Source organism: Catharus ustulatus, chromosome 1 (assembly GCF_009819885.2).
Source record: "Catharus ustulatus isolate bCatUst1 chromosome 1, bCatUst1.pri.v2, whole genome shotgun sequence".
Classification (NCBI taxonomy): domain Eukaryota; kingdom Metazoa; phylum Chordata; class Aves; order Passeriformes; family Turdidae; genus Catharus; species Catharus ustulatus.
In genome coordinates this window covers 44,061,666-44,085,566 of record NC_046221.1, presented here as the reverse complement: position 1 = coordinate 44,085,566, position 23,901 = coordinate 44,061,666, and the positions used below count along the sequence as shown (strand labels likewise).

Below are 23,901 nucleotides of genomic sequence, written 5' to 3'. Positions count from 1 at the left end.
AGATTTGAGTGCATGACCAGTACATTCAGTTGGACCAGGGGCCTTAAATGCATTTGGATGGGAGAAGAAAAATACACCACATGAATGGAAATAATACAAAAGAAATAAATTATATGCAACAGACAGGCAATCAGGAGGGATGGGATGCTTTGTCTTCATATGCTAGAAATAACTGAACTGATCTCCCAAGATCATCATTAAATCAGCTTTAATAATGTGTTGTCATCAAAAAGAGAAAATTGCCTCCACTCCCCAAATGAGTAGATTATGAAAAGATGCTTACAGATGGTTCACAAGGCTGCAGCTGGTTTCTTGTTCTCCTTTATTAAAAAATCAAAGATGATGTAATTCTTCAAGATCTTTGTGAGAAAAAGAATCAGCGAGGTGCATTTGGGTTTTTGCATTATGTGACTCTGAATCCTAGAACACTGAGCAAATGGTGGCAAAGCAGCTGAAGTATCTCACTGCGGTTCCAGAGCTGATGTCCCTGGCAAATCCATCCTGCAGGCCGTAGGATGATTCTTCGCTGTAGTTGATCACACTACAGGTTGGACAGGGCAGGATCTGTGACGCGGCGTCTGGGTATGTGCTAAGTCCTCTGAGCAGCCTAGGTTTGGCAAGAACTCCAGTAAAACTGCAAAATAAGTGGTATCTGTTTGCTACAGCCTGAATGGAAAGGTAGCCCTAAGAGTAGAGGGGCTGCTGATTTCTGGGGTCAGAGAAACGCCTTCCTGAGAAAGCACCTCTTCCTTTTAGAAGACGCAGGGATTCTTTCACCCACCTCTAGACAAACCCCTTTCTGCCCTCGCTTTGGGAGGGAACCGAGGAACGTGATTTAGGGGCGGCCAGCAACACCCTGCCGCACCAAATGCCGTCAGATCCCGAGCGGCGTTTCCGGAGAGTGGGGAGCCGCCGGAGCAGGGAAAGGGAAGGGAGGGAGGCACGGCCGTGCCACGGCGGGGTTCTGCGGCGGAAAATTGGTGCCCTCCGAGCCCCGCTCTCCGGCACATCCCCAGCCGGGCACAGCTCCCTCCGGGCACAGCCCCAGCTCCCTCCGGGCGCATCCCCCGCCGCATTTCCCGCGGCGGTGACGCCTCGGGTGCGGCCACTCGCCGCGGATCTCCTCCCTCCACTTCAGTCAGCTCATCCGGATTTTTTTTATTTTTTATTTTTTTTTTAAACTCGCAAGTCGTTTTTTTGTTTTTTAGTTTTCCATCTATTTGGAAGTACAGGAGCAGAGGGCGGGCACCAGCCCGGTGGCTCTCCCCAAAATTCCCCGGGAGAGAGGCGCTCCGAGGGCGCTGCCGGCTCCCGTCACTGTGATCCCGGCTAGCCCGGCTTGCGGAGGTACCTTGGGATGCGGTGGGGCCGGGATCCCCGGAGCGGGGCCCGGCCCAGGTGAGGGGGTGGGCGGCTGCTGCGCCGGTGTCTCTCTGTCTCCTTTTTCGGGGGGATAGTTTGGTGTTTTCTCGCAAATCACAACCATCGTGTGAAGCTTTCTCATCCCGCGCGGCGGTGAGCTGAGGGAAAGCCTCACCCGCAATTTTGTGTCCATGTGCTTGTTTTTACTTAATTTCTCCTCCGAAGGGAGGCGTGTGAAACCTTCTCGCGGGTTTTCGTCGTGGGGTTTAAAGTTCTGTGGATGTTGGGGTTTCGGTGCTATGGGATTTATGTTTGGATGTGGGTTTTTTTCCCCTCACAGCACTCAAACTATTCACCTGTCGACCTCGTCTGAAACAAACGGTAGAATGTTTGTATCTCTCAGGTCATAGTGTAAAGAAAAGTGCATACTTACCCACCCTATGAACAAACAGGTCAGTACCTAAAAGAAGTGGGTTTGGTGTTTCAAATTACTTGGGAAAAGGAATTTCAGCACAGTGATTTTTACTGGTGTGCATTTAACTAAGTTAAAATGTTGGTGTGGTTTTCTTTGCAGGCAGGAACTCTTTTTGCTTGCAGGTAGGGTGAAGCAAGTGATCCTTTCAGCTGCTCACATGTGGCCCAGCATAACTAACTGGGTGTGGAAAATATGTATTTATGCTGTTTCTTGCTTCAGGACGATGTTGTTTTAATAATGGAATGCAACTGGGATTTGATACTCAGTTATCGCCTTTTATTTGTCTTTTTGCCAACAAGTGCACAATGATACCTTACAACTCTGTTTAAACTGTGGAGTGAATGGACTCCTCTCTGATATCTCCACAGATTTCACTGAATGGGCAAATGTGACTGTATTGCCTGGTGTGTGACTTAGATCTGAGTGTAGCCATAGGTAAACACAGCCCTGTGCTTCTGATCCGGTTATGTGGCAAGACAGCAAAGGTGTCAGCTGTGTGATGACTTCAAGGGGTCACAGTGTAAGGTGCCCTTTTGATACAGAGGCTATTGTGTAAATCAGGATTTGCAGATTATCTCTGATGAAATTGTCCTGATTGCTGATGGGACAAGATTGTATGAGGAATGTCTTAAGAGATCTGCTTTTATCTTACATGCTCCCTCTCAAAAAAGATTTTTGAAAAGATGAAGACAAATCTCAGTACAAGGGAAGTACATGGGAAATTCAACAAACCAAGATTTCCATTTTCCAGAAATGGGAGCAGAAAATATTTAATCATTCAAGACTTAAGTGTTAAGAGTCTAATAGTCATTATTGCCTTGTTTTCTAGTAATGCTTTAGTTTTTCAAGGAGTCATTTGTCCTGCATGTGACTTGTTTTTTTCCAGCACTGAACATCAGTGCTTTGATCCAGGAGTGACTGGTATATATTAGGTTGCGAGCAGATAGTTCTCTTTCAGTCACTTTATAATATTATATAGATATAATCATTCGAAATTGAAATTGAACAATTGAAAGCTAAAGAAAATTACTTCTTGTCCTCCTAAAGAATTTTATTCAGACAGTTATTCATAAATGTGTAGGTAAGAGTCTTCTCTCTCCTTTCAAAAAGAAATTGATCTGTATAAATACTTCTAATTAGTATATTCTGACATTATTTGCAGGTTACAGTAGAGGTGTTAACATATTTTGTAATAGCAAAATAAAGATTTAATTTTTTCATTGGTGCACTCTGTACATGATATTTCAATGCCTCAGGATAGTAAAGCAATGAAGAGAAGTAAATAAATCACCAATGTGGCTGGTAATTTTCTTTTTAAACTGACTGATGATTAAGATCATAAAGCTATTACCAAGCCAAGAAAGAAAGTATTGGAAGAGTAGATAGCAAGTAAAAAAGGAACCCACATGGATTTAGAAAAGGGAGTTAATGAATGTTTAAAATTATGTTTTGGAAGTAAGATGTGTCAAAAGAGTTTCCAAAAGCCAATCTGAGATAGTTTTCACAACAGAAATAGCAAGACAAAGAAGGAAAGCAGTAGCCATAGGCAAAGCTCAGTGTGAAGCTAGACCCAGAAAAAACAAATTTCTTTCTTCTCTTTTGAACATGAACATAGATGTTGGACCATGGGTACCCTGGGGTTGAAGGGCTGAAGAACCCATGGGGTTTAGAAAAGGGAAACTGTGTGAGAAGCATTTATTCTGCTTTCTCCCTCAGCCCTTGGGCTCTGGTTGGAGCTAAAAAAAAGACCATGTGTTGCAGGTACAATGGGACTGACCCATGTGCTCTGGCCGTAGACTGGAGACCACCTTTGAGCTCCTGTCCTCGGCACAGATTGGCACTGGTGATTGCTGAAATACCATGACAGTCCTGAGCAGCCACTGCTATGTTCAGCAATCAGTATGGAAGAATTAGGAGATGTGACTCAGGGTAGATCATGCCAGGCTATGTTGATTTTTCTGTGCCAAAACAAATGGTTTCTGAAATAACAAAAGCAGGCAGGTTCTCCTTGTTGCGTTCCTCTGACACTTCTAAGCTTGCCATATCCCTCCAGCTGCCTCTTTGTTCCTCAGCCCCTGGGGAGCAAAAGGATTTTTGATGGGTGGATTGTCAGTATTCAGAGGTACAAAATGATCTCTTGGGGTTAAGAGATGTCTGGTCAGGGACACGGAAAAGGATGAGCAGAAGCTCCAGGAAACCTAAACCACATTTGAATTCTAGGAAACTTTTCTAGAGGATATGAATGTATAAATAGCCTAGTGTTAGTATGCATGTTTCATGCCACCTTGGGGTTTGTCCAACATAACTGTTAGATTTACTTAGATTTAGTAACTGTTCATTGCAAAATCTCTGAGTTAAAGTGTATATTTTATATTTTATGTGCAGTGCAGAGTGATAGCAATAGGAATATGCATACACACACATTTCATCAGCAGTTAGTAGAAAGATGCCTACTTTAATGTTCTTAAAACCTCCTTTTTTATTTTTGCTGAAGAAGCCCGCATGTCTTGTAGACACTGAACTTGCATCTCTGTCAGAAGCAACCAGCTGCACTCAGTGGAGCAGCCTCTCTCAGGTGTCTGTGTGGCTGTGGTTGTGCCAGTGTTGTAGGAGCACAGGGAGTGTTGGGTGAGCTCCTGCCTGGCCACAGCCTGCGCTTCCTCAGGCATGGCAGGTGGGAAGCAGGCTCCTACATGTAGGCACCACCGTGGAAAATGGGCAGGTGCCAGGTGAAGTCTGGCATCGTTAGCATGGCAATACAGACACAGCCCTTCCAGACAACAAAAAGTTAGTGGTTGCAAAACACCCAGGCAGTTCTCATGGAGAAGATGGAATTTCCACTAAGTAACCCAGTTGATGAAATTAGATGTATGAGTTTCAACTGATTCAGGGCTTCAGGCTTTAAGAGAGAATAGCCAAATCCTTTCAAATTCCCTAAGTGTTTCCCACTTTGTCATTTCAGGATGCTCACCAGAATCCCGAGTGTTGTTGCCCAAGCATTCCTTCTTCTAAGCATAGTCCTTGTTATTGCTATTGCAGTGATTCAGATAAATCAGCAACAGATCCTCTCCCCAGGGCTTAAGGTAAGTCTTAGGATACCTCAGAAAGGAAAACTATGTTTTGAAGTGATATTTAATAATGTGCCTTTCTAAACTCTTTTTTATGGGGTGATTCAAATGAGCTTACAGCCAAAAGTTAATGTTTAATCATATCATCATGGGAAAACTGAATCTGAGAGAAAAAAAGAATTGGTCAAGAGTCAGCGGCAAAGCAGGAAAAGTATTTCTTGATTCCCTCTCTGTGGTGGCTATTGCACAATGTCTTCTTCAGGACTGAAAGGCCAAATGGGGAGAATATCTTACTCCTTTTTTTTTTTTTTTGGGAAATATCCAGAGTTTAAATTCTACCCCCAAGCACAGCTGGGAAGTTTATGCTGACATCTTTGCAAATTGCTCCTGTGTATCAAAAGCATTTGGGCTCTAAGTATGCACTTGATCCTTTACCACATGTTGAGACTTGCTGGATGTTAATGGAAGTAAACTAACTTCATTAAGGGGGGCAGAGCAAACTGCAAAAGACAGACTGAAATATTCTGAAGATCAGAAGGCTCTGCCTTCTGCTGTGGAACAGGTGTACAGGCTCTTCAATGAGAGATGTACACAACTGAGGAAAAGCTATAGAAAATACCCTTCTAAGAAGCTGTGCAGCCTAGCATGCAGAACCTTGTTTTTTTCCCATGATCCTCTTGACAGATTTTTCTTTGAAGTCCCTTCTACCTTTCCACCTGCATGTGTATTTAACTGGATAGTTCACATTCCGATAACGATAGGCTAATGCCTCGTTGCACTTCATGGGATTATAAACACCTTTGGCTTTGTCTGAATCATTTGGTGGTGTGTGAGTCAGGCAATGGGTAAAACTGTAATTCTGATACTCATTTTATGTGTTTGTGTGGTGTGGCAGGGGGTGTGTGCGCTGGGATTGTGCATGGGGCCACAGTGCCTCAAGTATGTGCTCTGTTGAGCCCCAAATGGCTGCTTGTAGCAGCCTCACATCCCACCAATTTTCATGCAAGGCAAGACTGGACCGACATGTATCCCAGCTGAAGCCAGGACAAGGCTGAAGCCACTATCTAAAAGACAGCCTACACACCTCTTGTGTTTGTCATTAATTCAATTTCACATTCAGAATGATTAAACTGTTTACCTTACTCTTTGAGGCAGCACTGGAACCACCTGGACTATCTGGAGCTGGTTTAAGTGGAGAGGTTTGTTTACTGAATCACAGCAGCTTCACGGCTGCTTCTGCAGGAAGACAGGTGTTTCCTCTACTGCATGTGCCTTGGCTTTGGATTTGAGTTTGGGCTGTAAGCCTGCTAATGAAGGTGATATGGAGGACCCTGAGTTTGATTCCTGAGACACTGAGCCATCCTCAGTGAATAATTTACATTCACAAGAAATTCGCAGCAGAAGGAGGACCTTGGTAGGCCAGTGAAACCCTCCAGTGCCTGGCTGATATGATGGAGCCTGGAAATGACAGTGTCCTGAACTTATGGTTGACTAAAATTAATTATGGCAAAAACATGATGAAAGCAGATTTATTTTTTGTAAATGGCCTTGTTCTTGTTATTACTGTTTGTGTTACCTGTGGCATAAAAGCTCTTTCCCAAGATGTATATTGACAGCATCCATTGTGGCTCAAGAGATAAATTATATGCTATGCCACTGGTGTTTTAAACTGTTGTTGCAAAATTGAATATTTTGGATCCTTCATGGTTGGATTATCTGAAGACTGAGCTGGTGATTAGTGAAGGAAGGGCTGCTCATTGCATGAGGCTGAGGCACTGAAAGAACTCATGACTCACTGATACACACCATGAAGTGAGAAGAGTGATGAAGGAAACACAAACGTCCTCAGTGGAGAAGTCTACAATTGTAAACAATGATAATGCTGAATGTAATAAGCCTTTGTACCAGTCAAAAAAAAAAAATCTGTTTGTCTATTGCTGTTTTGTGAACCCTAGAGAAAAAGAACCCACTTCATTATTGTATTTCTTTAATTTGCCCCTTGAGGTGCTATGGTTTTCAATACCTAAATTTTTCATGTTTCTTTTGGTGCTTAGGAAGTGTTTTGCATTGTTTGTGGATGTTGTGCTTGATTAAAAGTTGTTCAAACCTATGTAGCTGAATTGAAGCATGCATCTAGCATAGATCCATTCTCGTGACCTCCATCTTCCCTGTAACTGGTTTAGCTTGCTAGCTTCTCTTGGCAGCTCCCCAAGTGATTGCAAGGCAGGTGACCCATTATAACTGTGCCTGCTTTAAGGGTTTGTGCACCTCTATGGCCTCCCATTGGAATGGTACTCAGGCTGAAAAGATGATTGATCCTTCAGCTTGTGCTTGCTTATCTGTTGGGATTACTACTCTTCAGGATGTACCTACAAAGCCATATTCCCATAATAGGCATTTTCTTTCAAGTCACTTTGTTTCCCTCTTTCTTCTTTATTTTTTCTTCTGGACTATAAAACAGAACTCTGAAGCTTTTCTGGGTTAATGTTGTCTCCCTGTCTTGTCTGACTAATCTAGTCATTTGAGTAGATGGTGCAGTTCTTGGATATTAGGAAATCACCTGCCCTTTGAGATGATGGAAATACTCAGTGAGACAGTTGAAGCAGAAAGGAAAGAAGGGAGAAAAAGTAGTTCTGTTCTTTAATAGCTGCTAGCCTGGGTGAGAGTTTGCCTGTGCTCTCACAGTGCATGTCAAAGCAAGAAGGCATTGCTTGTCCTTACAGGGCAGCCAAAGGTGATCCAATGTGCAACTCGGAGAGAAATCTAATGTCCCTAGAAAATTTTAATCCAGCCAGTTTGTCTTTGCTTGCTAAGACTAGGCTTGTAGAATTTCTCTCACCTTCTTAAGATGCAGCATCCTGTGTCATTTCTGGTTTTTTAGTCAAAGATTAATCTTGGTCCTAACATGTGGCACAGTTGTCACTGATCACCACTCTTTGAGGCTGCATGGGCCAGTTTGTACACAGTGAACTCACACAAGTCCTGAGGAGCTTCACAAGTCACCTCAAAATGGGCCCAAGAGACCTTCTCAAAAATGAGCATCTCTTTTAAGGAAGGAAGAGGCTGTACAGGAACCATAGAGGAGGAGGTGGGGGGGAGAAAGAAAATTTAAAAAAAGTTGTCAGTCACACATTGATTCAGGTAAGCGTACCAATAGTCTTTGGGATGGAAATCTCTTATTTCCAGAAGGAGGCTGGGAAATGCAGGGGAAGTAGGAAGTAGCTTTAAAAGCCCACAGTTAACTGAGGTAAAAATACTTCCAGTATCTTCCAGCTCTCCTTGGGCATGATAGTTAGCTCTAAAAGTAGCTAAGTTAAAAGCTTATGTTTGGCACTTTAAGTTGACTTGAGACTAGATTTAATTAGTAGTCCTTAAGCAGATTGACCATTACTGTGTTATGTACCTCCAGGGTGCTCGTCTCTTCAAATTACCTTTGCTAAAGTAGTTACTGAACAGAACCTAATGATGTAGTGGCTTGAAAGTATCTGTGGAGATTTTAATCTTTTAGTGGATCAGGGTAAATATTGTCTGCATAAACATAAATGAAATTTTCATTATCTAGCAGTTCTCCATACCAGACTAGACTGGTATTGCTGGCATTCTTTGGGAGCCAGGAGTTTTTAGGATTCCAGTAGAAGCTGGGAATAATCAGGTATGGAAGCTGAATGGTTTGGCACCTGAAACAGTGGTCCTTCCCAGCTGGACTTTTTGGTCCCCCAGGGAGGCAGTGGGATGAAATTTATCAGCCTGCTACAGAGACTCTTACTACTTTGCAGACAGATGGAGGCTCTCATTTTTCAGTATTGTCAGGCTCCTGGGCATCTGTCTGTTTCAAAAGAAAGAAGCTGACAGAAAAATGAACCCTATACTGTGTGACTCCTAACAATTAGGTGACTTTGGAAGAGCTAAACATACTTTCAGGGATCATAAAGAGGATACCAAAACTGCATTTTGCTTCCCTTTATGAGATGAGATTGCCTTCCCACTTACTAGTTTTCTCCTGCCATAAAATATGGGAAAGAGAGAAAGACTGGTCTGGTGAGCAGTGGGACAGGATGGAGAAACCTGTGTTTTAATCTCAGAGTCCAAGGGACCTGGGGTAAATAATTGAAATCTTTCTCATTTATTTAATATATAATCATGGGGTAATATCGATTCTCTTGCCCTCTGTGTTGTCTCATACTCTGGCACAGCCTGTTCTCAGAGGCAAACTCTCAGATGGACTAAACCACTCAAAGGGAGAGGTTTATGGGGCAATTAGGAAAGAACCAGACTTGTTACATCATTCTTACTGTCGACTATTATGTACTTTACCTCTTTGCTCATAGCTTTATGGTTCCCTTGTGCGTCCTTGAATCTAAAGCCTGTGCTTAGATATCAAACCCTTCAGTGTTCAGGGAGTGGACTGGGATAAAGGGAAATGAACCTGCTCCAAAATCAGGTCCTAACACAGCGTTATCTATTTGTCAGTGTGGGTTTTGAACCTGATACTGAAAGGAGAAGAGCTTTCTCCATCCCCACTGAATTAATTATTGAAGATATGTAGTATGTTCCTTGGTTTGCAGCCAGATTCATTCTGTGCTTGGCTGTTGGATTCATGCCTAAGCTCCTAACACTGGAATTAATCTCTCTTGTAAATAATACACTGTGCATGCATTTTCTAAATGTCTGCTGGTGCAGTGAAGTGCAGCTGCATATGAGCATTCAAGCTGTCATTGTTTGTTTCTTCATTTAATGCACTGTTTTAATCCCAGTATGGAATAGTCCTTGATGCTGGATCCTCTCGGACTACCGTCTATGTCTATGAGTGGCCCGCGGAAAAAGAGAACAACACAGGAGTAGTGAGCCAAACCTTCAAGTGCAATGTGAAAGGTGAGCTCAAAGGAAAGTTCCTTAGCTGTTTTTAGCCTTGCTTGTACTCTTTATTCCCCTCTCCCTATCCCTCTCCCTCTCCCCTCCCTCTTCCTCTCATCTCCTCTCTCACTCTGTTCCCTTTTCAGTGCTGTGGAGGGAACACTGTCAAGACTATGTCTGTATCTGTTAGCATTAGTTCTTTTCCTACCGATACAGTAAGGTGCTCCAATCATTGCATCAGAGAAAGGAAATTGTAGCAAAATTTTATTTAATCCATGGCAGTGCATGATTGATGCAGACAGAATTCAATCTAAAGAGAGTCAGGACCTGTAAATGTTCAGTCCTTGTGTTTCTTTCAGAATAAAAGTCTTATATATGTATTTTAAAATAGCTTGGAATGAAAAAAGTTTTAGAAGAATGAGAATCCAGCTCTTGTTAGATGTTAGTTGTTAATTAAGCTTCTCCACATTACAGAAGAAGGAAATAGCTAATAAAATTGTTGAATAAAATAGCTGAATTGGCAGAACTATTTCTGACAGGGTGTCACAGTTTTATCAAATATGTAGCTGTGGGCTCTGTCTCAGGAAGACCTGAGCACAGGTCTGTGCACAGCTAGAAGATGTCCCACAGGTACTACTGGCTACCTGTCCTGTCTTTTGTCTGAGGCTTTGAATTGATTCCTTGCAGACAGACAGACTAGGCTGACTTCTGATCGCACTCCAGTATGGTTAGGTGGTTGTGGATTCCTTCATAGAAACTCTCAGTCAACTTCAGTGACCTCTGACTCAGCTTTCAAAGTTATGAAAATGCCACACATTTTGTGAAAACAGATGGTCAGATAGGGGAGGGAAATCAGGTTTTCATTCTCTGATAATAACTGCGGTGTTTAAAGAGAATCTTTTCCTTGTCTCTCAGTCATGATCTTGCCAAGTCTTGTGTCCCTCTTTGTGTTTGGAAATAGATGCTGGAGATGTAGCCACAGAGGCCCATGAGTAACAGGGAGTAGAAGGCAATGGTTTCTTAACAGCACCAGCATTTCTATCTTCAGTATTAAACATATATGTGGACATTCTTAGCAATTCTAGAACAAGGAAAGGAAAGAAAGTGTAACATGAACAGAAGTAATGCACTGTCATGTCTCTAATGATGAAATGTCCTTACAAACTGCTGGAATGGTGGCCAGCCTGCTGATGTGAGGGGTGCACTCTGCTAATTCATGTATTGACTCATTAGGAATGTTTCCGTGTAGGAATTCTGGTGAGAAAAAAATACACAGAGAAACTGCATTATTCTTTGTCTTGAAAAAAATAGCAGTGCTTTGTGAATTTGATTGAATTGGTTTAGATTTTGTTTTACCTCTGGGGATTACAAATACATTACAAAACAGAGGAGTCCAAATTGCTGCAAACTGTCTGGGTTCATGTCCTTAGACATGGTCAGCCAAGTACTCCTCATTCCTGAGTGTACCAAATCACCAGGGTACACTCTTCTAGTCTTGTATAACTCTGCACTGGAGGAGACAGAGGGCTGGTTCATGGGAGATGTCCCCAGCTAAGCTGTGGGTGATGGTGCTGAACACATCTGTCAGTGTTTCTTTAGTGACTCTCTAACCACAGTCTTCAGCACTTACATTGGGGGATGGTTCTGGGCATAATAAAAGGCAGATTTTCACATAACTACTGAACTTGAAGGTCAAATGATCAACTACTCTATGAATTCTGTGGCAGTTTTATGATTTAATTTCTGCCTTTATTAATTACCTCTGCCTTTGTGTTTAAGAACCAGCCCCAAATCCAAATCCTTTCTTTATAGTGCATTTAATCTGACCTGGTAGAGCTCTAAGCATTGATAGAACAGGCCGTTGTCCAGAAGAAAATGATCATTGCCTTGTGACCTGCTCTGTCTGAAAACTGGAAGATGGGAAGCTGCAGCCACCAAAGAAGCGTGAGACAATGGCAGCTGCTGAGGATGTTGCTGCTCTGTTTTCCACTGGTAGATGCTTTCCTTCCAGCTTCAGGCCTGTTTGTGCTAGACTTAAGACTTTCAGAAAGTCTTATTTCAAAACCAGGGCTGTGAACATCTAATGATGATGCGGTAATGTTTATGCTTAAATTCACAGTCAAAAAAGGGGTTTTGGACTGTGGAATCTGTAAAGCCTTACATATTTTTTTCTTCTGTTTCTATCAATGCAATGTGACTGAGCAAAAATGGTTTCTCATTTCAACTCAGTAGAGCCACCTTTTGCTTAGCTTGGGACCAGGCTGTGCAAGATGTGGCTGAGGTAGATGGAGTCCTTGCAGTTGTCCTCTGCAAGGCAGTGGCCTTATGGGAGCGCCTGGATTACTCGCCGTGCAACTTCCTCAGCTGGGAATTTTAGTTAGGAATTTACACCCCAGTTGAGCCTGAACAAGTTGAGATCCTGATGGTCCTTGGAGTGTTGAGCAAGACAGGACTTTGATGTTAATTGTTCAAATATTTCTGCTCTTTGAAAGCTTTGGAAATTTGGAAAGCTGTTTGCTAGTTCATGCACCAGAGCAGGCTTGTACCTCTACGAATTCAAAAGCCATTTCTGTGCATTGAAATGCACAGGCACCACATTGTTTATTCCATAAGCACTCCTAGTTTTCAGCCTTCCTACCCTTCTTTGCAGTTACAGCAGAGTGGGGGAAGGGGGAAATGCCTTTCTCTTAACACCTGTTTGCTAATTGGGATAATTTGTAGTTGGCAAAGCAGGATGAAATCTATCTCCTTGTTCTCTTTTAGGCCCTGGTATATCCAGCTATGAGAGTAGCCCTGGAGCTCTTGCCAAGCCTCTTGATGACTGTCTGAATAAAGTCAAGGAGAGAATACCAGTCCATCTGCACAAAAACACTTCTGTTTATCTGGGGGCTACAGCTGGCATGAGACTGCTGAGGTATGGCAGAAACTTGAACTACTCTGTATGCATACTAGCATAGCAGTCTGTGAAAACAGAAAGTGAAAAATGTACTGGATGCATTTTTACCCACTGGAAATTGGCCATCTCAAAAGGAAATGGAGCCCAGCCAATTTAATTTAATTAACTTTTTTGATAGGGAAAGCATGCCTGCATAAACCCCCTCTGTTATGCTGTATTGAAAAAAAACTTGCTTTATTTTGGAGAAGGCAAGAGTTTAATTTTCTCTTTCACATCTGTCACAAAATACAGTGCTATGTGAACAGATAATGTTTGTGCACATCCATGGGCAGCAAAGGCAGATTGAAGCTAGACACTGCATTCTGAGTGTGGATGTGATCCGATGTGATGCCGGGGCTCTGTCCGTAGCTTTATTCCTGGCAAATTTGCTTTATTATATTTGTTCTGTGGCTAAACAGAGCTGAAAGAGATTCCAGGACTGTTTTAACCAGAAGCTGTCATGTAAACACCCAGTTCATTAAGAATAAAGGTATATATAAGGAGGAAAAAACCACCCATGAGCTTGCATGGTGAAGAGAGAAGTTGGTACGCACTGAGGGAGTTCCTTGCTGAAACAACACTGGATACTGGTTGTTCCCTATCATAAGCTTCCCCTTTAGGAAAACGATGTCTATTTCATTTATTAGGTGATTGTAGGAGTTTTCTTGCATTGCTAGTCAGTGAACAATAAACAATGAAATTGCCTTTCCAGATGCTCAGTGTCTCATGTTTTGTGAATTGCTTAGGTTGCAAAATGAATCGGCAGCCAATGAAGTCCTTGCAAGCATTCACAACTACTTCAGAGCACAACCTTTTGAATTTAGGGGTGCGCAGATCATAACTGGGCGAGAGGAAGGGGTGTATGGATGGATAACGGCCAACTATTTAATGGGCAATTTCTTAGAGGTGTGTGGAAAAAACTGCATGATTTTCTTTTCACTGTTTCTCTCTTATAAATGAGAAGTTTGAGAGGACATGCCTGTTAAAGTGTCATAGTTGCAACTTCTGTTTTCCCCTGAAGTCTCTAACAGGGTCTTTTTGTGGCAGTAAAAGGGCAAACATAAATCAAAGAATATGTTGTTATGGGAATGGAATATGGCAAAGATAAAATTGTCGATCCACAAAAAAGAGCTCTTCTCTAAATGATATTGCGTGCCTTACCTAAAACCACTAAGTTAGATCCCTCTTAAATGCATTGGTATGTTAAGTGTGACAGGTGTTGATTGTCTTGACAGTGGTGCCAGCTAAAGATGTTTTCTTCTGCTTATTTGCTGTCCCTGCCACCCTACTGCTGAAGGACCTGCCTGGCTTAGGGGTCTTTAAATTATTTGGCAGGGTTGGCTCATTTGTCTTGAACAGACAAGACTGCTTGAAGCACTGAAGGTGGTCAAATATGCCTCAGCTGAGCCAGAAATCATTCATACACAGCTCATTCCAAGACTGCTGAAAAGCTGCAGGCTGTGAGCAGTAAGCTGCGACACCACCTGTCTTGTGCAGACCAAGAGATACCAATATAAACATACTCATGATGTTCTCAAAGCTGGAATAGGGTCAGGCAGGAGCCTCATAGCAGAGAGGCAGTCAGAGGTGTTGGAAGATCCCTTTTTAGGTACAGGTATTCAGTTTGATTTCATTCAGAGTAAAAGCTGTACCAAGATGATCTGCAACAACTCATCTGCATTCGTGGCAGGAGTGTGCTGCTCTCAGCATCAACAGCACTTCTGCCAGATTGTCTTACTAGGCTGAAATGAATTTTAACCAGTACTGCTGAGAATTTCTGGCTATCCTGACTGAATGGCTCCTATTAGATCATGGCCATTAAATAAGAAGGAATTACTTGTTGGTGCTGTGAGTGATAGCTCATGGTGAAAGTGCAACATTAAGAAAGCAAGTATTGGAATCACCCATTCTGTAGGAGTTTTTCTCATTGTGTGCATTTCATGCAACAAAGATGGCATCATGAACTTCAAGGTGGTGACAGTCTTCTACCTCATAAATTTTAATAATCCAAATATCAAATTCCGTATGGCAAATTCATAAAAATGGACTGCAAGATGCTGTGAAACCGGTTTAGTCTAGAGTGTTCTGTGAAGAAATACATGTGGAATATCACTAATAGAAGAGAGAAATTCTGACCTTTCTTGTGACAACAGGCTAACAGTCAAATTCTGTGAGGGATTTTTTAATGGGAATTTTTCACTGTGAATTTTATTGTAAGTATATTTGCTAGCCCATAAACCCCATTGTTTCCCTTCTTGTCTATACATTCATCTTATCGTGCTTATTGGATAAATATTGACATAGACAATCATAGAAAATCTGTATTTAGCACTGTGACAGAATTTGGGGAATATTTTGGGTAATAGGGAAAAATGCTATCTGAATGGATCAGACTCCAGTTTCAGTGGAGGAAATGTGCAGATTAAAGGTCCTTGTTCTTTTGACTTTGATAGAGCTGTCATCTGACTTTTTTGCATTCTTCACTCCATTTTTGCTCTCTTTTCAGTCTCTGTCTCTGTGATCCCTTAGTATTCTATTCCTTTAATATTTCTTCTTGCCTTGAAACAAGCAAATCTTGATACCATTTCCATCCAGATTTGCTCAAGTTCTCATGGGTATCTGAACTTCAATTCCCTACATTCTAGGATAGACATTGCTGTGGTGCTGTCCTATTGAGTTGAACACTATGCCCCCTTCGTTTTCCCATCTTTCAAGATCATTTCACTCTGTTAAAATACATCTCTCTTATGTAAAAACATCTGCACATTTTCCTCATTGTTACTTTTTTTTTTTTTTTAAAGAGTGCAGGACAGAGAAGGGGGGAAGTTTCAAGAGGTAAAGAGTAGAAAAGCTTGAGGAGAGAACAAGCAGATGATATTTCTAATTTTCCTTTTTAAAAATTTTACATGTAGAGAAACCTTTGGAGGACATGGGTCCATCCTTACAGAAAAGAGACTGTGGGTGCACTGGACCTTGGAGGAGCTTCCACTCAAATTTCATTTATCCCCGAGGACCCTGAGGAGCACTTCAATAGCACCTTGCAAGTGAAGTTGTATGGTTACAACTACAATGTCTACACTCACAGCTACCAGTGCTATGGGAGAGATGAAGCTGAGAAAAGACTTTTGGCATTGCTGCTCCAGGTCTGTTTAAGACCCTTTGCTATGTTGCTCTTGCAAGTGTTCAGTAATTGTCTGAGCAGGGTCTTAGGCTTGTGTTCTCTTCCCTTTGCTGGAGTCTGGAAACTCCAGTAAGAGCTCAGCTGTTCTTTGTTCAGGCCAAACACACATTTCATACAAAGATGTTCATATTTGTTAAAAATTAATGAGAGTTCTGTGCCATTTGACAAAAAGGCTTTTAAATATTTTGCTGATCTTGCCAATGACTTCCGGAGAAAGGAGTTCCTATGAATTAGTGTGATCAGCATTGTTGTGCTGACCAGTCATGTCAGTAAACAAAAATACACGCATCTGCAGTTTAAAAAGATTCCTGTAGTTCATGCCAAATTAGGTCTTTCTTGCTTTTGACTAGTATTTATTGTTTAGGGTTTCTTGTTTGTTTCTGTTTGAATCTTTTTCCCCCCAGAAATCAAACAACGGTGCCAGTGTGGATAATCCCTGTTACCCTCAAAACTATAATACAGCATTAATGATGAAGTACTTCCTTGGCAGCCTTTGTACACAGTCTCTGAGACCAGCAAATTACTACCCAAATCAGCTTGTGAATTTCCATGGAACAGGAGACCCAGGTCTGTGCCAGGAGATGGTTTCTTTATTGTTTAACTTCACTGCTTGCAGAGACAGAGAGGACTGTCCATTTAATGGAATACATCAGCCAAAAGCAAAAGGGAATTTTGTGGTAGGTTTGCAAACACAGTGTTTCTTTTTGAATTGGCTTGCTTTGGATTTCTGTAGTTCTGAAAGTAACCTGTCATCCACTCCTTTTCTATAGGCTTTCTCTGGATTCTACTATACAATTAATGCTTTGAATTTATCTGGGCACTTTTCCCTAGATGACTTCAATTCAAGTATGCGGTTTTTCTGTTCACAGAGCTGGGCACAGGTAAGACGGTTGGTTGGTTGATTTTTGGCGTTGTTGGGATTTTTCCATTTTAAACCACTAAAAGAGGGATATAAAAATAATATGGACTGGCTATGTGTTCAGAACCTTTCAGAAGGTTTGTATCAACCCAGCATTTGTTTTTCCACTGTGCTTCAAACCATGTAGTATTTCTGTCATGCTTAACACTTGGAATAAGGTTTCAAAATCTCATTTCACAGTTCTAACAGTTCTCATTTCTACAGTGCTGTAGAGATGACAGTTTTATGTTATTACATGTTTTATGTTTATTTTCATTGTTTACTACCTAAGCTATGTCACTTTCAGAGTCTTTCTGAATCCCTGTATCTAGCTGTCTACACCTTTACTTGGTGTTTCTGAAAAATGTTACTAGCTTCTAATTAGAAGCCAAATATTCTCTAGTTACAAAACCCCAAAGCATTTGCTTTTTCCATAATTAACATGTCTTTTTTTAAAAAAAACTTTTTGCTTTCAGCTCCAGTTTATGCTGCCTAAATTTGAAGAAATATATGCTAGATCCTACTGTTTCTCAGCCAATTTCATTTATTACTTGCTTGTACATGGTTACAACTTCAATGCAGAAACTTGGCCACAGATACATTTTCAAAAGGAGGTGAGTAATAATAATTTTCTCTTACTGTCATTTTAATCCAAGAGATCGAGGAGGAGACAGAAGATGCAGCAGCCTGCAAAACCAGAATGGTTATAAACAGCCTTAATAAATGACTGTCAAATGTTTGGCATAAGACAAAGCTACTTTTCAAACCTCAGGAGCAATCTCAGCCTGTTTTCAGGGGTCACAGTGTTACTTGGAGATGCTATATAGATTCTTTTAAAGAGCGTTAAGCAAAGATCAAACACGTGTGTTCTACACATTTTCCCAGTATTTTGCTCTAGGCAGTGATTTGCCTAAAGCAGCTCACCAGTCAAGGTCAGTTTGAGCTAACCCTGAGAGCAGAACTCTGCTTTGCTGTCTCCTGGCAGAGCTTTGGAGGAACTGGCAAAGCAGTTAGTAGTCAGTCAGTGGTGATGAAGCAACTGGGACAGTTTTCATCCTCACCTAGTTTATCCATCTGTGCCATAATCTGGCTCTCTGGAATAAGAATGTATTTTGATGGGGTATTGCCTTTCAGTTGACAGAGAGAGAAGGCTTACAATAGATGCATTTATTTTCCTCTCTGCTACTGCACAAAGCCTTACTTTAAAACTCTGTCCACGACTGTCTCCTAATGTCCTATAGTTTGGAAATGCTTCAGCACTTGCATGCAAACCAACAAAAGAATAGGTTGTAGATCTTGATGGTGTATTCTTAAATCCCCTTTGATGCAGGGGATGCTGGAAAGCTGTGAATGAGAAATCAAAAGCAATATTTTCTGAACAGTCATATTTATTACTTTTGCATGAAGGAATCAAGTACGATTTTCTTGCCTTATTTTGACCTCTGGTGGACAATCATTAGCACCTCTGAAGGAGCGTCCAATGTTAAGCTATTCCACCAGGAAAACAGCATAGAGTTTACTTTGAGATCTTAATCTGGATTAGGCAGGGGGATGGGGTGTGGATTTGTCTTGATATTTAAATATTTATTGTATTGTTCCCAGCAGAGAGGAGCAGCCAGAAACACATTTTCTTGTATTAAGCCAAGACTATAAAAATACTGAGCAAAACAAAACCCCAAAAGGCTAATTTAAAATTAATACCTTTGTTGCCTAGATTTTACACTTGGGTAATCATGAAACTTCAAAAGGCAAAACTACATTCTATTAATTAGATCTGCCCCTATTAAAATAGTAAGATCTGATGCTGGCTGATCAGTTAAGTTACCCCAGAGATAACAGCACAATCTCACTATGACTGGAGGGTGGGTTTTTTGTTTACGCTAGGAATATATATTTCCTTTTAATTAGTGAACACACAATTAGTGAACAACAATGAAAAGAACCTTGGCCTAATGTTAAGATCTGGGCAAGATCCAGAGCTAGATGATTTGCAAAAATTGAAAATTTTAAACCTCATGGTGAGAGGAACATAAAGGATATTCTACCTTTTGATCCTGTGCTTCTCAAGTGCCAGGATGAGATTTAATGAAAGGGGTGGTGGAAAACTGGTAAACTCTGCTGCTTAAACTAGAAGTGGAGAAAGACAGCAAAGCAGGAGGACCATGGAGCAAAAACAAACATACCCCCTTTGCTATTGTTTCATCCGTTTTGAACTGGTTTTTCATTTATGCCTATTTTTTAAATGGAAGAGCCTAGTTCTGGTTCATTTGCAGGCACAAAACTAAACACGGAATAAAAATGATAAATAGAGTTCCTGCTTTGGGAACTTTATCCTGGCTTCCCCTTTGTCCATGTTGGTGAGACTATTTGTGGGGGTTTTTTTTGTTTGTTTGCTTGAACTCAAATGACATCCTGGGATTTGGCTAAAGTGAGGGGCTAATTTTAGGAATTGGCATAGTAGTCACGGGGTTTTTTATTTGTTTAAAATGTGTTTCTTGCACACAAAATTGCCTAACTGGCTGTCTGCATATAGACCACACATCTTTGTACCCATCCAGTACCTGTGTCTCACTTCTTTAGCCCAATTTTATTACCATCCTCTGAAACCACAGAAAAAGGGTAATTTTAAATGGTTCTGTATCTTTGTATATCCCACTAAAGATTTCTCCTTGCTAATTTTAAGGACAGTTGTCATTAATAGCAGTTGAGCTTTCGGAGTCCACTCTCTATGACTGAAAATTCCATGGGAACAGGACTCTTGTGTCTTTATTTCAGGTTGGTAACAGCAGTATAGCATGGTCACTTGGTTACATGTTAAGCCTCACAAACATGATTCCAGCAGAAGGAAAGCTGATCCAGTTACCTCTGAAACCTTCCATGTTTGCTGGGCTCCTCGTCTTCCTCACAGCTATGGCACTGTTGTGTCTCCTCTTCCTCATCTACTTGTGTATTATATCGCATCATCGGAAGAACATCCCTCACGTTGAACACATATTTATTCCAGAATGAATGAACCTGCATGAAGACAAAACAAAAATTTTATAGTGCTATTAAGCAGAACTTTATTTTGCCCCCAATTTTTCAAAAATAAATACAGCAAAAATTACTTCTGGACCAGAAGCATAAATAGAGATGAGGCACAAAGGAATCTGTGGTATGGTGAATTGGAGTGCTTTTGAAATATTTTGGTAATTGTTTCAGTAAACCTAATTTGTCCAGTGTGCAGCAGAGAAAGCATGTCACTTTGCTTTATAAGGCATTACTTGCCTTTTCCTGACAGCTGTGCATTATTTTTTTTGTTCATTGACTCTGTTAACTGGTGAGCTCAAGTAGTGATGGATTTGATCACAGTGGCAATTGTTTAATATAAAATCAACAAGCCAGTAACAACTGTGGGAGGTGGGAACATGTTGACTGTCCTTGCGTGCAGTGCTGACACTAAAAGCCCTGAAGTACAGCAATTTCATGACTATAAGCCGCATCTGATTATTAGCCGCACTTTCGTTCGCAGCGAGGATGCTTGCACAACTTTCACTAAGTTGCCATTTAGTAACAGAATCGCGGGATTGCGGAGTTTACTGGCTTGGCTCGGGGCCATGCAGGCTCGGATTGGCCCCGCTTTTCCCCTGCCGGGGCCGGGTGGGCTCAGATTGGCCCCACTTTTCCCTGCTGGGGCCGAGCGAGCTTGGATTGGCCTTGCCGCCCCCTCCGCCCCCTCCGCTGGGGCCGTGTGGGCTCGGATCAGCCCCACTTTTCCCCTGCCGGGGCCGTGCAGGCTCAGATCGGCCCAGCCACCCCCTCCACTGGGGCCATGTGGGCTCAGATCGGCCCCACTTTTCCCCTGCAGGGGCCGTGTGGGCTCGGATCGACCCTGCTTTTCCCCTGCAGGGTCTGGGCGAGCTCGGACCGGCCCCGCTTTTCCCCCGCTGGGGCCAAGCGGGCTCTGGCTCAGCTCGGGGCCATGCAGGCTCGCACTTCCAGGTTGGCAAATTTCTGAACCTCATCAATATATTGGCTGCACCTGATTATAAGCTGCACTTCTGGGTTCGGACCAAAATTTTAGTCAAAATGGTGCGGCTTATAATCATGAAATTACTGTAATCTAATTACTGAAACTGGAACAAGCACTAGATAATGATAAGAATTGAAAAGGAAGAGCTGTGATAGAATTGTTTTTATTGCTCTTCCAAATTGATTGATCCCCATGACAAAAAGGTGTAATAAACTGTCAACATCTGAGCCTGTGTCAAACAGGTACCATGGAGACCCCAAAATGCCTCTAGTCTGGTACATAAGATTTGCTTCGGAGGTAGAATAAAATGCTTTCACAATTTAGTAACTGAACCTAAATTTAAATATCTCATAGTTGCCTCCAATGACACTGGAGTTTTCACAGAAATGCTTTTAGCAGGTTCTCATACTGAAACCCTGACCTGTATACCCCACACATTGTTGGCCTCAGACAGTGGCAGTCTGTACTGATTTGACATGTATGTGCTATTTCAGCTGTCTGGATAGAATCTTAGATCTGAACATTCCATTAACATGTTAAGTCCTTCTTTCAAAGGCAACAGTAACAGCAGCCAGTCTCCAGGCCACCAAAACACCTTTTCTGTGTGGGTTCAGGAATGTATTGCTGGAGCTGCAATCATGGCAGCCTTTCCACTGTCCTTCAGCAGCACTGGGATCCATCTGGCAGATGGTTCTGCCAAACATACTGACTCCAGAGCTTTCCTACAAGTGCTGCTGCCTTCATGCAGCAAACAGCTGGCTTCCTTGAAAGCCCAGGCTTTCTTCCCCAAACCGCACATTCCCTTAAATCATAGGACTATCTCAGCTTTATCTATTCCCAGCATTAATTAGGGGATAGGTAAGAGAACAGTGGCCAGTATTTTTACTCATAAATAATGGTATTAATTTCAGTCTTTTGTTTCTTCATCACCTTCTTACTTATGTTTGGTTGTGGGGTTGGGGTTTTGTTTTGTGTTTTCTTCATAGGCTGACAGATGATTTGAAGGGAGCTAAATATCTTTTCAAATGAAAAAAAGAAAAAAGTGATTTTTCAAGCAGATCAATACAGCTCTGACCCTTCTTTATTGCTATAATGCTATGTCATGTCAGTCTTACTGGAGTAGCAATAAAGTAAAAGGTATTATAAAATGATGAAGAGCTCTGTGGCATCAAAGTTATATCTGATACAGTATAAAATTTACTTCAGAGTGCATGGACATTACAGAGGCTGGCATGAGATATTTTGTGTGATGGATCTGTAACTGCAGTTATGGGTGAAAAAAACCGCAGACAGTTGGACGAGAGCATCAAAATGTTTTATTTACTTGCCAAATTTCTGTGGAAAATTGTATTCTGGAATATTTACTTGCCCTACACAACATTTGCTCTGTGAGTGGCAGGGCCATTCAGATGTGGTTTTACACAAATGGGACACACTTGGAAGTTAGTCTCTGTAGAGCTGTCAACTAAAGAACAAATAAATTTGTTCAGAAACCATTTGGACTTCCAGACATACTTGCATAGGCCCAGCATCTGTTCAAAGAATAAAATTCCCCCTGTGAACCATCCCTTTTGCTTTTCTAGTAGTTTCCTCTTGTCCTTATGTATATAGTCTCCCTCAGTGTCACCAGGATACCCGCCTGCTCTGTCATACCTTTCCTGGGAGTTTCAGGTGGGAAAGCTGGAGGTGTTGAACTTCCAGCCAAGCAGCTTCAGTGACCACAGCAGACTCCTTCCCTAAGTGTGAGCTGGAACCAGATCAACAGGCCAGATCCCTGTCCTGCCATCTAGAACTGAAAGGATGTCTGGTAGAGACAGGGAAGTTGACAACACTTGGGAATGCGTACAAACCAGAGATTATTTATCTTTTTATACTCTTCAGTGCCTGCTGATGAAGATTCATAAAATTGTGAAAAATTAAGCCAAGTGTACTTTTTTATTTTTAGTGTGCTCCCCCCTACCCGCCCCCAGTATTTTCATGCTGGTAGAAAAGCTATTGTTAACAGAGGGGTAAGAAATCTCTGAAATGCTGTTCTAGGGGGTGGAAATTTGAAAACTGCAAAACTGACCTGAAGTGGACAGGACTTGTTATCTCCTGAATGCCATGTTCTCAGCAAGAAAATCCTGATGGTTTAAAGCAAGCCACATATACATATACATATACACATACATATACATGCTGCCTGTTCCACTGATAAGGTCTCCTTTCCTGATGATTAGCTTGAAAGTTGTGGTCCTTTCACCCCAGCGAGCAACCAAGCCCCAGGCAGCCGCTCGCTCACTCCCCCCCAAGCAGGATCAGGGTGAGAATGGAAGGGCAAAAGCTGGAAAACTCTTGAGTTGAGATAAAGACAGTTTAATAGGGAAAGTAAAAACCACACACACAAGTAAATAAAACAAATAATTAATTCATTGATCCTCATGGGCAGGCTGCTGTTCAGCCATCTCCAGGAGAGAAGGGCTCCATCATACCTAGTGGTGACTTGGGAACACAAACACCATCACTCCAAATGTCCCCTCCTTCCTCTTTTTTCTCCCACTTTATAAACTAAGCATGATGTCATAAGGTCTGGAATATGTCTCCCCCCAGCCTCCCATGCACTCCCAAATTCCTCGCCAGTGTGCCAGTATGGAAAGCAGGAAAGGCCCTGGCTCTGTGCAAGCCCTGCTCAGCAATAACGAACACATGTCCATATAATAACCCCATGTTCAGCACAAATCCAAAACACAGCCCCATACCAATCACTGTGAAGAAAGTTAACTCTACCAGCCAAAAGTGGCACGAAGTATACAACCTCTAAGATCAAAGAACATTCTGAATTAAGGTAATCTCGGTGCACTTCGCAGTACAGGGCAGGTTCACGGTGGGCGGTGGAGGACCCCAGAGAGGGACGGTTTAATGCACTGCCTACGAAGGAGGCTGGGAGCTGCAGGTGGTTAGGGAAGAACAGATTCTTCTGGAAAGACCTCCCGCCGCGGAGTCCCACAGAGCACCACAAGCACAGGAGACCACGGACAGCAATGGCGAACAACACGAACGCACACCGCGCCGGGCGCCACAGCGCATGCGCACGGCGGCGCCGCGGCGCGCGTGCCCGCGGCCGCCCCGCCCCGCGC

At 42.2% G+C, this 23,901-nt stretch overlaps 1 protein-coding gene across 2 annotated transcripts; it reads left to right on the top strand.

Annotated features, from left to right (window-relative positions):
• The first annotated feature begins 297 nt into the window (after positions 1-297).
• ENTPD3 (ectonucleoside triphosphate diphosphohydrolase 3) lies at positions 298-20,300 on the top strand. Of its 2 annotated transcripts, none has more exons than XM_033080312.1 (11): positions 298-582; positions 1,703-1,814; positions 4,800-4,920; positions 9,660-9,777; positions 12,523-12,673; positions 13,441-13,600; positions 15,607-15,837; positions 16,280-16,552; positions 16,646-16,756; positions 17,250-17,387; positions 19,549-20,300. In XM_033080312.1, exons 3-11 carry the CDS (start codon positions 4,801-4,803, stop codon positions 19,780-19,782), a joined length of 1,536 nt encoding a protein of 511 aa, XP_032936203.1. In that variant the 5' UTR covers positions 298-582; positions 1,703-1,814; position 4,800; the 3' UTR covers positions 19,783-20,300. The 2 variants fall into 2 exon arrangements, with proteins under 2 accessions (XP_032936203.1, XP_032936195.1); XM_033080304.1 differs by lacking the exon at positions 298-582 and adding an exon at positions 605-1,347.
• Positions 20,301-23,901: the final 3,601 nt, after the last annotated feature.